General features: G+C 40.7%; 1 protein-coding gene across 1 annotated transcript in view; it reads left to right on the forward strand.

The window, feature by feature from the left end:
* Pde6 (phosphodiesterase 6) overlaps positions 1–17,412 on the forward strand; it is a 180,621-nt gene that overhangs the window by 54,998 nt on the left and 108,211 nt on the right. The window contains exon 4 of the mRNA XM_067151772.2: positions 16,160–16,303. Coding sequence (XP_067007873.1) covers positions 16,160–16,303 — 144 coding nt within the window. The remainder of the gene's footprint in view (positions 1–16,159; positions 16,304–17,412) is intronic.

Here is a 17,412-nt window from a genome sequence, read left to right on the forward strand (position 1 = left end):
TAACATTCTAAATCCAGCAGAAAATCACAAATTCAGTGTCCGTCATGTACAACTTTTACTTTTCACTTTACACTAGCAATAATGATCTTAAACGTTTTGATACCGGAAGGGAATCTATCAAAGGCTGCCGCAGGTAATTATTCCAATCCCTTATGGTCCTGTTTACGAAGGAAATCTTGCCCACATCCTTATGCTGGTTTCTAGCCCTAATTTTTGCTTCTGAGCATTTCTCGATAAGTACGAGGGAGGCCCACCTATTCCTAATACTACTCCAGGCAGCCCTTTCCGTGTAGCTCTTATAAATACCACATAGACGAGCTCTAATTCGTCTAGATTCAAGACTTTCCCAATTAATGGTATTCCTCCTACTCCCGTCTACGAAACGCGCCGCTCTTCTTTGAACTTTTTCTAGGGAATTTATTAAACCTACCCTTTACGGATCCCAGCACGCACATCCATATTCGAGAATCGATCTTTCCCAACATTTATAAGCTTTACTTTTGGCATCAGAATTAGCTTTCTTGAGATTCCACATGAAATGATATGGCGTATGGCTTTTAGTGCCGGGAGTGTTCGAAGACATATTCGGCTCGCCAGGTGCAGGTCTTTTGATTTGACTCCCGTAGGCGACCTGCGCGTCGTGATAAGGATGAAATGATGATGAAGACGACACGTACACCTAGCCCCCCGTGCCAGCGGAATTAACTAATTATGGTTAAAATTCCCGACCCTGCAGGAAATCGAACGCAGGACCCCTGTGACCAAAGGCCAGCAAGCTAAACCATTTAGCCACGGAGCCGCATAGTAAAATGTAACGATCTCCAGGATTTCTTAACATAATTTTCCACTTGCTCTGATCAGTTTAAGTCTGTTTAATAGTAAGGCCTAAGTGATGGGGTTGAGTGGTTGAGATGGTAGATTGCTGGCTTTCTGTTGCCCTCAAAATGTCAGATCAGTCCTAGCTCAGTACAACAGTATATGAAGGTGCTTAAATACTCGACTTTCTGTCAATAGATTCACCAGCACGCAAATAAACCTCTACGAGACAAACTTTCTGGCACTTCTGTATCTCCGAAAACTAGTGGACGTAAACCCAATGACATTATTTTATGGCGTTTCAGCCGAGAACCATCAAGAATGGCTTCTCAGCAAGGCGGTTGCCGTCTGAATCCCAGGCAATGTAATGGAAAGTAGCGTCTCGGTGGTTCGGATTCCATGAAAAGCTTGAGATCCCAATTATATATTCATGTCATAGACAGTACCATTAAAATACAAGCTTGTTATAGCTTCTGTTTACTTACACTAGACTCCTTTCTTTCTCCCTTTTAATCCGACATCTACTGCTTATTCAGAGGCATAAATTCGAAACACACGAACGCATTTTAAACACAAGAGCATGGTAAAATAGAAATTCAAAAGTCCATGTTTAAAATTAAGTTACTTGCACTGATTGTTCACTTACATGATTTGAAATTACCTTTTGACCCATTGCACGTTACTTTGAAATCAAACATTATTTCGAAATTTGTGGTGTATATTTTCCAAACTGACATCAGTTCACAAATGTGCGTGAGCACGAGGATTCTGAATTCTAAATGAAAGCCAAATTATTAGAAACAAACAGAATAAAATGATAGACTACAATGTTGTGAATAGCACATATCAGAATCTGTAAAATGTCGAGATCTATGCATAATAGATTTATTTATTTATTTATTTATTTATTTATTTATTTATTTATTTATTTATTTATTTATTTATTTATTTATTTATTTATTTATTTATTCTCCGCATCCAGCAATGACGTCTGCTGTGCGTACTTCTCAAAGCGTACTGTGGGATCCAACAGAAGACATTTGTTCTCCTTAGACTTAGGACATTAGTAACTTTGTATAGGGTAATTCCGGGAGAGTTGCCCGCACTTTTTATGTCTTTTGTTATATCTCGGTATATTTACTTTAAAAATTCTTGCAAATTCATCGAGCATAATTCGAAAACATGTACATTTGATCAGGGATGAACAAAATATTGGCAATTGAAAGTAAATGGGAGAAAGGAGTGAACAAAGGAATTGTTGCATCTGCGGCGTCTCTCCCTGGATCCCGGTATAGATGCCGACTTTGCTCGGGAGAGATGCCGCGAGTAAAATAATTAATGACAAAATCAAATTTAAGCCAATTTCTTCAACTTTAATATAACCGAACACTAGAACGTACTACAAGACAATTATATCCACATAATATAATCATTCAATGGAAAAAATCTATCTGATAATTTACAACATTAAAATCATATTTTAATTTCGATTTACTATAAATGTGCATGTGCAATGGATTCTTCACTGTGTTATATAAAACCCCACGGCACTTAACACCCTTGAAATGGCTCTGGCCTGCACAGCGACCGCTGCTCAGCCCGAAGGCCAACTATCAGGGAGAGACGCCGCACCCTCCTGTTTTCATACCTCAAGGCTATCATGGCCCAAAATTAGCTTACTCTCAACTACAGTTACGTTTCTGACGTCTACTATACTAAAAACGTCTGATTTAAGCATTTGAAGCCAACTTAATATACAATAAATTAACACACGCAAAAACTTTGTCAGGAGGAAACATGTACTCGCCTCATGATATCGGCTATAATTGGCGTAATATACGAGCAAATTTCGTCACACTCGCAGACAGTAGTTCTTCCTTAGAAACTGAAAAACCACACATATTGCCATCTAGCTGTAACGATGGGAACCTTTAGCTACAGTGTATGCGGTATCTCTACCGGGGCTTCATCTGTCCCGGATTTACCTTATATTAGTAAAAGCAAAGTCATCACCGTACAGGCCGTGAAGGCCAATGTTTCATATATACAGGATGGTCGGAAGAAACTTAGGTAAATGAGTGCTGAGGGATTGGTCATACTGATATTTCGCTATCTCGCGTCGTTGTCATTGTATCAGTTGCTGAAGTTAGCCAAACAGATCGCTTCGCGGGCGAATTCAATGGACTTTGCGAGGCGATATTGCTAAATCTGAACGTGGTTAAACACCTGCTTGAGAGCACGAGAGAGAAACCGAGTGCAAATAGCTGCTCGTCCAGTCATCCAGTTTGGTTGTCTTCCGACAATGAGAGCTTCAGTGGCATACTCCGTACAAGTCTATGAATCAATCACTACTGATCTGCATTTAGGGCAGTCGTCCAGGTGTCAATTCCCTATTTGTTGTTTCCGTAGCCTTTCGTTAAATGATTGCAAAGAAATTGAAAATTTATTGAACATCTCCCTTGGTAAGTCATTCCAGTCCCTAACTCCCCTTCCTACAAATTAATATTTGCCCCAATTTGTCCTCTTGAATTCCAACTTTATCTTCATATTGCGATCCTTCCTACTTTTAAAAATACCACTCAGACTTACTCGTCTACTAATGTCATTCCATGCCACCTTTCTACTGACAGCTTGTAACATACCACTTAGTCCAGCAGCTCGTCTCCTTTCTCCCAAGTCTTCCCAGCCCAAACTTTGCAACATTTTTGTAATGCTATTCTTTTGTCGGAAATCACCCAAAACAAATCGAACTGGTTTTCTTTGGATTTTTATTCCAGTTCTTGAATCAGGTAATCCTGGTGAGGGTCTCACTCACTGGAACCATACTCTAGTTGGGGTCTTACCAGCTACTTATATGCCCTCTCCTTTCCTTACTACAACCTCTAAATACCCTCATAACCAAGTGCAGAGATCTGTGCCCTTTATTTACAATCCCATTTATGTGATTACTCCAATGAAGATCTTTCCATACGTAGGCCGCTCCTAGTGGACTTTGACTGAACTAAAAATCACCGTAGATAAATTTTCTTTGCCGAGAGAGAAAAGCAGCAGAAAAAAGTAAAGATGGAGTGAGCTGTTTTTGTATATTTGTGTAACGATAATTGTGGTGTAAAATAAAAGTGTAGCTAAAGCGGATTCAGTGTGTTGCGTACTTCACTACATAACTGGTGACCCCGACGTGATTCAGTGACGGAAGTGCGCAATAAACATCGCGAAGTGCATAAGTGTAGTGTAAGCGTGAAGAACAATGGATGAAAACAACACAACGGGTACGCCAACGGCAAACGTATCTCATTCAGGGCACATGGTGGGTAAATGAGTCCAACCACACCATTCAAGAAGAAGAAAAAGCAGAAGAAGAAGACACATGGTGGGTGAAGCTAACAAGGTAAGCATCAAGATCCCTCCTTTCTGGATAGAAAAACCTGAAATATGGTTCTTTCAAGTGGAATCTCAGTTTTCTATCTCAAGAATTACCCAAGAGGCCACTAAATTTAACTACCTTGTGTCTCAGCTCGAACCTAAACATTTCGAAAACATTTGGGACATTATCAAAAGTTCGGAACTGAATAAATATTCCGCGGCTAAAGAACGCCTTCTAAATATCTTCAAGGAAAGCGAAGATAAACAAATAAAACGCTTGGTAACAGGCCTAGAATTAGGCGATCTGAAACCTAGTCAGCTTTTAAGGAATATGCAGTCCTTAGCAGGCGTGAATGTTTCCGAAAAAGTGCTTCGTACCTTGTGGCTTGAGAAATTACCGGACTCTTTCAAACATGTTCTAATCGTATCTGACGAAAACTTGGAAAAAATCGCAATTATGGCCGAAAAAATCATTGAAATGAATCCCTGCAGTAAACTCTACAGTGTGGAAAATAGCGGTACTGATGCGTCCGTAAGTAACGACGCTATCACGAAACTCTCTGCACAGATAGCCGCCCTAGAACAACAGATAGCTTCAATTCGCACTTTTAGGCCACACAGTCGAAGTTCGAGCCGAAACCGAAGCAAAAAGAAGTACGATCCAAACGGAAAGTACTGTTACTACCACTTCAGATTTGGTAATAAGTGCTTCCCTGCCAAATGCAAGCCTCCATGCTCGTGGAAAAATTTGGAAAACACCAAACAGTAGTAGAGTTGGCAGCAAGCTCCACTGCTGAAAGTAGTAAGGATTTCTGTAAACACCGTTTATTTGTACGTGACAAAAACACGGGTTTGCACTTCCCAGTGGATAGTGGAGCCGATGTTTCAATAATCCCTGTCACTTCCAGTAACAGAAGCTGTGACACAGATTTTAAATTATTTGCAGCTAATGGCGCAGAAATCCCAACTTATGGACTTAGAACACTGAGTATAGATTTGGGACTCCGTCGACAATTCCAATGGCCTTTCGTAGTAGCTAAAACTGGCAAGGGTATATTAGGTGCTGATTTTCTGAAAAAGTTCAACTTATTGACCTAAATAAAAAGCCGTTAATTGATGGCGAGACTAAACTCTCTGTCATGGGTGAAGTAACAGCTATCACAGCTGATAATGTTGTTAGCACAATGTCAAATGCACAAAAGCTTGCCGATCTCTTATCCAGTTACCCAGATTTAATGAAACCAAACTTACTACTTACTCAAATCAAACACGACATTCAACACTTCATCCCAACTGAAGGCCAACCAGTATATTGCAAGCCCAGGCAGCTGGATCCTCGGAAGCTACACATTGCTAAACAGTAATTCCAGCTTATGCAAAACAGTGGAATTATTCGACCATCAAAGTCGCAATGGGCTAGTCCTCTCCAACTGGTCCTCAAAAAGGATGGAACTTTTCGACTATGTGGTGATTACAGACGACTGAACGTACAAACTATCCCAGACCGATATCCAATTCCTCGGATTGAAGATTTTCAACATATTTTGAGGAGTAAGAAAATATTTAGCAAGCTCGACCTCTTCAAGGCATATTTCCAAATCCCTGTAGCAGAGGAGGACAAACCTAAAACCGCTATTATCACTCCGTTTGGGTTATATGAATTTAATGTGATGCCGTTTGGACTCCGTAATGCACCATGCAGCTTCCAACGTTTCATTAATGAGGTATTTAGAGGCCTAGACTTTAAAACGGAACTTTCACCCCATCAAAGCAGTAATTAAAACTGAGAGGACTTTTCCTATTTGTGAAACTCACAACCTGACTTATCATACCATTGCCTACTGTCCATCTCACAACATTATCGAGGTGATTTTGCAGTTGCTCACAATATTGTAACTTATTTACTACTCTATACAGAATAACATCATCCGCAAAAAGCTTTATCTGTGATTCCATTTCTTTACTCATATCATTTATATATACATATAAAAAACATAAACGTCTAATAATACGGCCTTGAGGGATTCTCATCTTAATTATGACAGGGTCAGATAAAGCTTCGCCTACTCTAATTTTCTGAGATCTATGGAGGTCTACGGAGGTCACTCTGCGGTATATTTTCCCATTCTTCAATGAGGGCCTGCGAAAGTTCTTGGAGAGTGTGTGGTACAACAGGACGAACACAAACACGACTATCAAGGATATCCCACACGTGCTCAATGGGATTCAGGTGTGGACTACCGCTCGCTATTCCTTCACTTGAATGTGAAGCATTCTCAAGACGTCCCTGGTGTCGCTCGCTAAATGCGCCCTGGCATTGTCGTGCATGAGAAGGAATTCAGGGCCAGCATGGTATGCAGAAATCATCACATGGTCTAACAAGATCTGACTGACATACTCCCTGGCGGTAAGGTGACCACGTATGACGACAAGATCTGTATAGCTGTCGACACTAATGCCGCCTCAGACTATCACTGAACCTTGTGCTCACCAGAGCCTCTCCATACATGTACACGAACTTTGAGTCAGGGGAAATCGTAACTCGTCGCTAAATAACACAGCTCTCCAGTGGCGGAGTTGCTAATTGACGTGGTTAGAGGCGAATAGGGCAAGCAGCTTGATGTTGCCGAGTTAAACGAGGCACACGATCAGTTTGAGTGGGTCCTAAGTTCCTTTTTCGTAACCTGTTCCTCACAGTCTGATCGGAGGCCCCGTTGCAGTTCTCTGGCACTGGCAGTACGACAATGCCGTGCAGAAATTACGCGATATCGGTCGTCCTTTTGGGTTGTGTCATGTCGACGACCTTGTCCAGCTCTCATTGTGAAACTGGCTTGCCTCATTGTATCGATCCCATCGAAGTCCTCGGCAATATGACAGAAAGTCCATCCTTTCTGGATCAAAACAACTGCTCTTGCGACTTGTATGTTGTTAAAATGTCTCATTGCATGTGCTCGAAGGTAAACGAGCTCCACAAATGAAAACCTCAGTCAGTTTACCTCCCTACGACACACTACTTTGTTTTGAGGGATTTCGTGGCAGTGCAATGAAGACCTTAGAGACAGATGCTTCTTGCTTTGAATGCACAATGTCCATGAAATAAAGTCACACGTACCAAATGTGTCAAAAGCACTGAAGCCTACCAGACGTTCAAATACGTTCCGCTAATCCTTTTGGACAGTGTATAATCCCTAAACGATTTTTTTAATTGTCCTCTGTTGGAAGCGGCATCAAGTTGTCAGTGAAAGTGGCGTCTACATATTCCGAAGAAAACGATGAAGGCCAAAAAACAAATTAAAAACATGTTTTAGTTATGTTTGCTTACACCATTGTGTTCGACCCAAGGTTCCCGAATTTTCCCATACCTACATTTAACAGCTTAGTACACCCCTTGTAGGACGCATCTGAAGTACCTTTGAATTTCTACCTGAAAATAGTAAAGAACCGACGAAGACCCAACAAGAGACGCAACATACCTGGTCTCCTTTATTTTGGCTCAGTACCAAATTTATTGAGTTATTTTGAAAGAAAATAGGATGATAATTTGTACAAGAATTTTTTTTGCTATTGGCTTTACGTCGCACCGACACAGATAAGTCTTATGGCGACGGTAGGAAAGGAAAGGGCTAGGACTGGGAAGGAAGCGGCCGTTGCCTTAATTAAGGTACAGCCCAAGCCTTTGCCTGGTTTGAAAATGGGAAACCACAGAAAAGCATCTTCAGGGCTGCCGACAGTGCAATTCGAACCCACTATCTCCCGCATACGGGATACTGGCCGCACTTAAGCGACTGCAGCTATCGAGCTCGGTATTTGTATAAGAATGAGTACCCCATTGTTGTAGATACCTTTCGATGAGTTTCACCAAGTATCTCCTTGGTTAGGCAGACGAAGAGAACTTGGTGTGTGCTGTGCGTGTGTATACAGTTCAACTGATTACACAGGATGCAATTAAGGAAATTACCCTCATAATTAGCATAAGGAGTGACGGTTAGTGTTGAGAAGGAGTTAATGGATGAAGGAAGCAGAGAGTAGTCTAAGTGAGCCCTAGATACAGTGGATGCGACTTGAAAGTTACTGGCTGCACTTATGACTTTTAATTACGTAGGATACTAATCTATTAACCGCAGAACACAAAGTATCGTAATTTTGACTACAGCTATTTGGCAGTAATGCGTTATTTGTAATTATTTCGCGCACCAAATTATTGTCCATTGTAGCAGCTTCCTAGCTCATCAGAGAAGTTGCCGTGATGTTCTCTTATCCTCATTTTGTTCGTTTATAAGTAAAGAAGTGAGAGTGAGAATCACGTCGTAAATAGTACGAGCTTTTGTATTAACGTACTACAATTACAGAAAGGTTCGTTTTTATCTCATAGTATGCAGCTTATGTTTGTGATATATAATAATGATCTAGGGAGTTTTAGATTTACAGTTAGACCTAATGAAGTGGAAGCTGGATCCAGTGGCACAAGGAGGACAATTTACCACATATCCATCTAAGACGAGGTGCATCACATTGCAGTCAAGTTGGCGGGCTTATAGCAAACTTAGTGAATATCAGTGTACGAATTGTTTCCGATAAATGAAGTTGTCGTGTTCGATATTTTTGTAGACCTTCCTCAAGCAGAAGAGGGTCGCCATCCTAATGAACATAGTTATTTCCAAATCAATTTTTTTTCGGAAAGACGCAGTGTTACAGTGCACAATTTCATCAACCTCTCAACTTTGACTTTGATATTATTCAATTGACTGGGGTATGAATGATGCACACAGCCATTCCTTGTGATTAATGGTGTGAAAATGTCACTCAAAGGTTTGATTGGTGAAGTGCGACTGCTTGTCGACTAATATTTAATAGCACCTTCTGGCTCCGTGAGAACAGCGCCGGGAAACTACTTTACTCCTCATAATCCCGGTACGCCTCTTCAGTACCGCCTAGGTTATCTGTGACAGCAGGCTGACGGTGGATCTAACAAGCCTTTGGGATGGAAACACAACATACATAATAAACACTTGTATCTAATCATATACAATTAGAAATCTCGCAAACTAAATCTCAAAGGCATGAATTCGGAGTGTGGAGGTGGTCCTGACTGAAGTCTTCCAAAATTCGACCAATATTACCCCGAGCAAATGCTGAAATGATTTCCTTTATAGTACTACAAAGTATTTAGCCTATTGCAGATTGAAGTAATTGTATTTATATACCTTAGAAAAGTAACAACTGCAGTCTCGTCGTGTATGGAATAATGTCTACTTCTTACCCAGAGGACCCGGGGCCGATTCTCAGGTCGCTCAAGGATTTTAATGCCAAACTAAGGGTTGTAATGGCTTTCACTAAAACTTGTTCGTCTACTAATGTCATCCCACCATCTCTCCACTGATATCTTGGAACATACCACTTTGTCAAGCAGCTCATCTCCTCACCCCCGAGTCTTCCCAGGCCAAAATTTGCAACATTTTTATAACACTACTCTTTTGTCGAAAATTACATACACCACAAACGGTGCCGTTTTTTCTTTGGATCCTTCCTGGTTCTTGAAACGAGTAATCCTGGTGAGAGTTCCATACACTGCAACCATTCCCTAACTGAGGTCTTACCAGTGACTTATACGCCCTCTCCTTTACAACCTTACTTCACCTCTGAATACCCTCATAACCATAAAACCTTTACTTACAATCCCGTTTATATGATTACCCCAATGGAGATATTTTTAATATTAAAACATAGGTACTTACAGAGTCCCCGCGACGTATAATCACTCCGTCAACACAGTAATTTAAACTCAGACGGCTGTTCTTCTTGGTGACTTTTCATCCTGTTTATCAACGTGCCTAATTTTTGATTCCAGTTATTTACTCATATCATATATACTGTATATATATGCAAGAAAACATAAGGGTCCAATAATACTGTCTTATTATTATTATTATTATTATTATTATTATTATTATTATTATTATTATTATTATTATTATTATTATTATTATTATTATTCTAGGGACCGCGAGACAATTTCAATGCTTCATCCTTTGTTGTTCTTTTTCCTCCTCCAAAACTTCTTTATCTGCTCACTATGCCTCCTTTTCCTCTGCTCAGACCATTTTTAGCCTGTTTCCTTTCCCTCGCAACCTTAGAATCTTTCCACATTTAACACTTTATTTCAAAAAAATCTCTCTCTCTCTCTCTCTATCTCTATCTCTCTCTCTGTTGCTTCTTCTTCCCTTGTGTTGTTTCTTTACAAATCTTCCTTGATTTCATGAATCCAAGTTGTTGTTGATTTCTTGTTCCAAAGATATTTCAAGATCTGTTTGGTTAACCTATTGCCATCTGTTCTGTATAAATGTCCAAAAAATATCAATCACCTCTTCCGCATTGTATCTGTTATGTTTTCTATGTTCCGGTATATTTCATAATTCTTGATTTCCAAAATTCTGTAGTTCTTAACGGGCCGAGTATTTTAAACCGCAGTGGTACGTATACGTATAAGTTAGGAAATTTGTTTGGAAGGGTTATAGGGAGATACATTCAGGGAAACACGGTGGCCTAGGGAGCGGTGATAAGAGAACAGAGAACTGAAAATCAAGTGGGGATGACATAAAATTGTTAGTGTTGAACTGTAGAAGTATTGTAAAGAAAGGAATAGAATTAAGTAATTTAATAGATATATATTTACCAGATATTGTAATAGGAGTTGAATCATGGCTGAGAAATGAAATAATGGATGCAGAAATTTTCTCGCGGAACTGGAGTGTGTATCGTAGAGATAGGATAGGAATGGAGGGAGGGGGAGTATTCATTCTGGTGAAAGAATAATTTGTAAGCTACGAAAAAGTTAAAGATGAGACACATGAAATTATAGGTGTAGAGCTCATTTCTAAAGATAATACGTAACTTGATATATTTGGAGTGTGCAGACCGGGAAAGGGTAGCACTGACGCGGATTCGGAATTATTTGATAGGATAGTCGGCTATGTAGGAAACGACAAGGAAAGAAATGTGATTGTAGCAGGAGATCTGAATTTGCCAGATGTCAATTGGGAAGGAAATGCGAATGACAGGAAGCATGACCAACAAATGGCAAATAAGTTAATATAGGAAGGACAGCTGATTCAAAAAGTGATGGAACCAACCAGAGGGAAAAATATCCTGGATGTGGTGCTGATAAAACCAGATGAGCTCTATAGGGAAACTGAAGTAATAGATGGTATTAGTGATCATGAAGCTGTTTTTGTCGTAGTTGAAAATAAATGTGATAGAAAGGAAGGTCTTAAAAGTCGGACTATTAGGCAGTACCATATGGGTGATAAAGCAGGCAAGAGGCAGTTTCTAAAAATTAACTATGATCGGTGGAAAACGGTAAATAAAAATGTAAACAGACTCTGGGATGAGTTTAAAGAAATTGTTGAGGAATGCGAAAACAGGTTTGTACCTTTAAGGGAGGTAAGGAATGGTAAAGACCCACCTTGTTATAATAGAAAAATAAAGAGACTAAGAAGGAGGTGCAGACTGGAAAGAAATAGAGTTAGAAATGGCTGTGGAAGTAAGGAGAAATTGAAGGAACTTACTAGAAAATTGAATCTAGCAAAGAAGGCAGCTAAGGATAACATGATGGCAAGCATAATTGGCAGTCATACAAATTTTAGTGAAAAATGGAAGGGTATGTATAGGTATTTTAAGGCAGAAACAGGTTCCAAAAAGGACATTCCAGGAATAATTTATGAACAAGGAGAGTGTGTATGTGAGGATCTTCAAAAGGCAGAAGTATTCAGTCAGCAGTATGTAAAGATTGTAGGTTACAAGGAAAATGTCGAGTTAGAGGAGGAGACTAAGGCCAAAGAAGTATTAAAAGTTACATATGATAACAATGACATTTACAATAAGATACAAAAGTTGAAAACTAGAAAAGCGGGTGGAATTGATAAGATTTCTGGGAATATACTAAAGACAATGGGTTGGGATATAGTACCATATCTGAGGTACTTATTTGATAATTGTTTGGTCGGAGGAGCTATACCAGATGAATGGAGAGTTGCTATTGTAGCCCCTGTGTATAAAGGAAAGTGTGATAGACATAAAGCTGAAAATTACAGGTCAGTAAGTTTGACATACGTTGTATGTAAGCTTTGGGAAGGCATTCTTTCTGATTATACACTGACTGACAGTGACAATGCAACACCAAGGAGGAGTGGTTCGAAAGGGATGAAAGTTGGGGAAAAACAGAGACGGCACGGACGAATAATTGATGTTTATTTCAAACCGATATGCAGGTTACACAATGCGCACGGCATCGACTCAGTAGGATGTAGGACCACCGCGAGCGGCGATGCACGCAGAAACACGTCGAGGTACAGAGTCAATAAGAGTGCGGATGGTGTCCTGAGGGATGGTTCTCCATTCTCTGTCAACCATTTGCCACAGTTGGTCGTCCGTACGAGGCTGGGGCAGAGTTTGCAAACGGCGTCCAATGAGATCCCACACGTGTTCGATTGGTGAGAGATCCGGAGAGTACGCTGGCCACGGAAGCATCTGTACACCTCGTAGAGCCTGTTGGGAGATGCGAGCAGTGTGTGGGCGGGCATTATCCTGCTGAAACAGAGCATTGGGCAGCCCCTGAAGGTACGGGAGTGCCACCGGCCGCAGCACATGCTGCACGTAGCGGTGGGCATTTAACGTGCCTTGAATACGCACTAGAAGTGACGTGGAATCATACGCAATAGCGCCCCAAACCATGATGCCGCGTTGTCTAGCGGTAGGGCGCTCCACAGTTACTGCCGAATTTGACCTTTCTCCACGCCGACGCCACACTCGTCTGCGGTGACTATCACTGACAGAACAGAAGCGTGACTCATCGGAGAACACGACGTTCTGCCATTCCCTCATCCTAGTCGCTCTAGCCCGGCACCATGCCAGGCGTGCACGTCTATGCTGTGGAGTCAATGGTAGTCTTCTGAGCGGACGCCGGGAGTGCAGGCCTCCTTCAACCAATCGACGGGAAATTGTTCTGGTCGATTTTGGAACAGCCAGGGTGTCTTGCACATGCTGAAGAATGGCGGTTGACGTGGCGTGCGGGGCTGCCACCGCTTGGCGGCGGATGCGCCGATCCTCGCGTGCTGACGTCACTCGGGCTGCGCCTGGACCCCTCGCACGTGCCACATGTCCCTGCGCCAACCATCTTCGCCACAGGCGCTGCACCGTGGACACATCCCTATGGGTATCGGCTGCGATTTGACGAAGCGACCAACCTGCCCTTCTCAGCCCGATCACCATACCCCTCGTAAAGTCGTCTGTCTGCTGGAAATGCCTCCGTTGACGGCGGCCTGGCATTCTTAGCTATACACGTGTCCTGTGGCACACGACAACACGTTCTACAATGACTGTCGGCTGAGAAATCACGGTACGAAGTGGGCCATTCGCCAACGCCGTGTCCCATTTATCGTTCGCTACGTGCGCAGCACAGCGGCGCATTTCACATCATGAGCATACCTCAGTGACGTCAGTCTACCCTGCAATTGGCATAAAGTTCTGACCACTCCTTCTTGGTGTTGCATTTGCTCTGTCAGTCAGTGTATTAGACATGTTTGTGAAATTAATAACTGGTTCGATAGAAGGCAGTTCGGTTTTAGGAAAGGTTATTCCACTGAAGCTCAACTTGTAGGATTCCAGCAAGATATAGCAGATATCATGGATTCTGGTGGTCAAATGGACTGTATCGCGATTGACCTGTCTAAAGCATTTGATAGGGTGGATCGTGGGAGACTACTGGCAAAAATGAGTGCAATTGGACTAGGCAAAAGAGTGACTGAATGGGTTGCTATATTTCTAGAAAATAGATCTCAGAGAATTAGAGTAGGTGAAGCTTTATCTGACCCTGTAATAATTAAGAGGGGAATTCCTCAAGGCAGTATTATCGGACCTTTATGTTTTCTTATATATATAAATGATATGAGTAAAGGAGTGGAATCGGAGGTAAGGCTTTTTGCGGATGATGTTATTCTCTATAGAGTAATAAATAATTTACAAGATTCTGAGCAACTGCAACGTGACCTCGATAATGTTGTGAGATGGACAGCAGGCAATGGTATGGTGATAAACGGGGTTAAAAGTCAGGTTGTGAGTTTCACAAATAGAAAAAGTCCTCTCAGCTTTAATTACTGCGTTGATGGGGTGAAAGATAAAGTTGTAATTCAAGAGGACAAACTGGGGCAAATATTCATTTATAGAAAGGGGAGTTAGGAATTGGAATAACTTACCAAGGGAGACGTTCAATAAATTTCCAATTTCTTTGAAATCATTTAGGAAAAGGCTAGGAAAACAACAGATAGGGAATCTGCCACCTGGGCGACTGCCCTAAATGCAGATCAGGATTGATTGATTGATTGATTGATTGATTGATTGATTGATTGATTGATTGATTGATTGATTGATTGATTGATTGATTGATTGATTGATTGATTGATTGATTGATTGATTGATTGATTGATTGATTGATTGATTTTCGGTATATTTTTTCTTTCCAGGACTTCTAATTTATTCAGCTTCTTATTTCATACCAGACATTCACTCGCGTATAGGCATTAGTGCTAGGCTAAACAGTTGCTATTATACAGCGGTTGCCGCCGAAACAGTTGTGCGGAGACAACCGTTTTATAAAACCGTTGCAAAATAACGTACAGTATTCCTACCGATATAGATAGAAATGTGCTAGTGTATCAACCTCGGCAACGTCTCACGACTTTCCCTGTATCAGCCAGTCAGTGATCCGTAACATTCTATAGAATACAATTAGAAGTTGACATAAAATAAGTGGATTTATTTACGTATTTCATGTCATGCAGCACAACATTGGATAACTAAAGATTACAATGTGATGAAGAGCGCAATTTTCCAACCACCCTGAGCAAAAAAAAAAAAAAAAAAAAGTCTTACAAAACGGATAACAGCGTTTTCCTTGGATGTATAAATTCTGAAATTTATAAACAAAATATAAAACATTCCATCGTACATTGTGTTAATATATGTATTCGATCAGATGTGTTTCCGGAGACCCAGAAATGCCGGAATTTTGTCCCGCAGAAATTTTTTAACGTGGCCGTGAATCTACCGATACCTACTAGGCTGACGTATTTGAGCACCTTCAAGTACCACCGGACTGATCCAGGATTGAACCTGCCAAGTTGGGCTCAGAAGGCCAACGTTCTTTCGTCCGAGCCGTTGAGAGTGTGTTTGCCATTACAGAGACGGAATTGAAGTCGTGTGCTTTCGTATTAGTTTTAAATTATAGATGTTGTGGCATCTAAAGATCCATTAGTTCTATATTTCACGACCAAGTGCAGTGCAATTAGAATAATCAACAAGATTAACTCAAAGTATAGTCAGCTAATTGTACGTTGCAAAACTCGAGCCACTGAATCCGGCGCAGCACTGTATTCTCACTCTCGGTGACGTTAGTCGCATCAGCCAATAGTAATGCAGCTCTTCGGAATGGCCTACCTGATCTGTGAGTTATTCTACTTACATTGGAAAACCCTATTTTTGAGAAATGTAATAATTTCGTACGACTGTTTTGTACACATACTCTTTGTGAAACTGTGAAACGGCGCTGGCAAAGAACGCAACAACAGAGCGGCACTACAACTGCAAACTGTTATATCCTTGCAACTGTTTCATTCATCAACGGTTGTGTTCCCGAAACGGTTGCGATAAAACAGTTGCGTAGTATCTGGTCCAGCTCTAATAGGCATTTCGGTTTGACTACAGTACTGTGTTGTAGTGTTGTATTTTGATGTATTTAGATAAACATTTTTGTTGTAGATATTCCTAGTTATACCGTATGCTCTTTCCATTTTGGGTATCCTTACTTCTACAGCGGATTTTTCAAAACCATTTTATTATTATTATTATTATTATTATTATTATTATTATTATTATTATTATTATTATTATTATTATTATTATTATTATTATTTGCTAATTGTTTCAGATTCTCAACATTGGTGACGTGTCTTCGTGGATGAACCAGGAAGTCCGAGAAGATGAGGACGGCTTCGTTGCCAAGAGCATTCTCTGTATGCCGATCGTGAACGGTCAAAAAACAGTAATCGGAGTGGCACAGCTCATCAATAAGGTACAGTGAAACCGCAGTTATACGCTTTTCAAATGACATGGCTAAAATAATGTCTAAATGACAAAATGTGCAAGTACAGCGTACAATATCCGAACATGAAATGGAACAGTTTCACAGGACACTTGTATTACACTGATGAACTGATTACCATTCAGTAGGCACTCACCAACCCCATGATTCAAATCGTATTATGTAAAACGGTAGGTATTTGGTTAAACACATCGAACAGTTAATGATCTGTTGAAGGCGGTAAAAATGCTGCTTAGCTGTGAAAAAACACCATGAAAGTGAGTTTGCAAGAGCTCAAAATATTTTAATGCCCGGCTGTAATTCATCGTTCCGATAAATTGCTGCCGTCTCGGTAGGCTATTACCAGTGGTGATTTAACAAGCAGTTCTGTAACACAAAGACATACCTACATGATAATAATACATCACACTCACATCATATTGATAGAAAACTCCATATTCCTCTTTGATTGCCTGAAATTTGCTGACCAGCTCGTTTCTCCTTTATTCTTGAATCATCTGTCGGTCAGTCATTCAGTCACTAAATCAATCAATCAGTCAGTACTGATATGCATTTCGGGCTGTCGCCGAGGTGGCAGATTCCCTTTCAGCTGTTTATCTAAACATTTCTTAAATTATTTTAAAGAAATTGAAAATTTATAGAACATTACCTTTCGTACATGATTCCAACCCAGGGGCGGCTCCTTTAAGGGGGTTGCGAGTTTGTACAACTAACAGTTTTTTTCTGAATTCCCGCTTCTCTTACTAGAACATTATTTTATAGTCTTCATTTATGATTCTCTGTACCTGGCGTCCTGTTTTGTTATGTTTTAGGTTTTCGGAGATTCCAAGGTGCCGGAATTTTGACCCGCAATAGATCTTTTACATCACATTAAGAAGATTGTTTGTATTGTTATGAGGGCATTTAGGGGTGGGAATGTACATAAGAGGGCGTGTATGTCTATGGTAAGATCCCAATCAGAGTATGGTTCCAGTGTATGGGACCTACACCAGGATTACTTGATTTGAGAACTGAAAAAGATCCAAAGGAAAGCAGCACGATTTGTTCTGGGTGATTTCCGATAAAAGAGTAGTGTTACG

The sequence above is a fragment of the Anabrus simplex genome, chromosome 7 (genome assembly GCF_040414725.1).
Source record: "Anabrus simplex isolate iqAnaSimp1 chromosome 7, ASM4041472v1, whole genome shotgun sequence".
Lineage (NCBI taxonomy): Eukaryota > Metazoa > Arthropoda > Insecta > Orthoptera > Tettigoniidae > Anabrus > Anabrus simplex.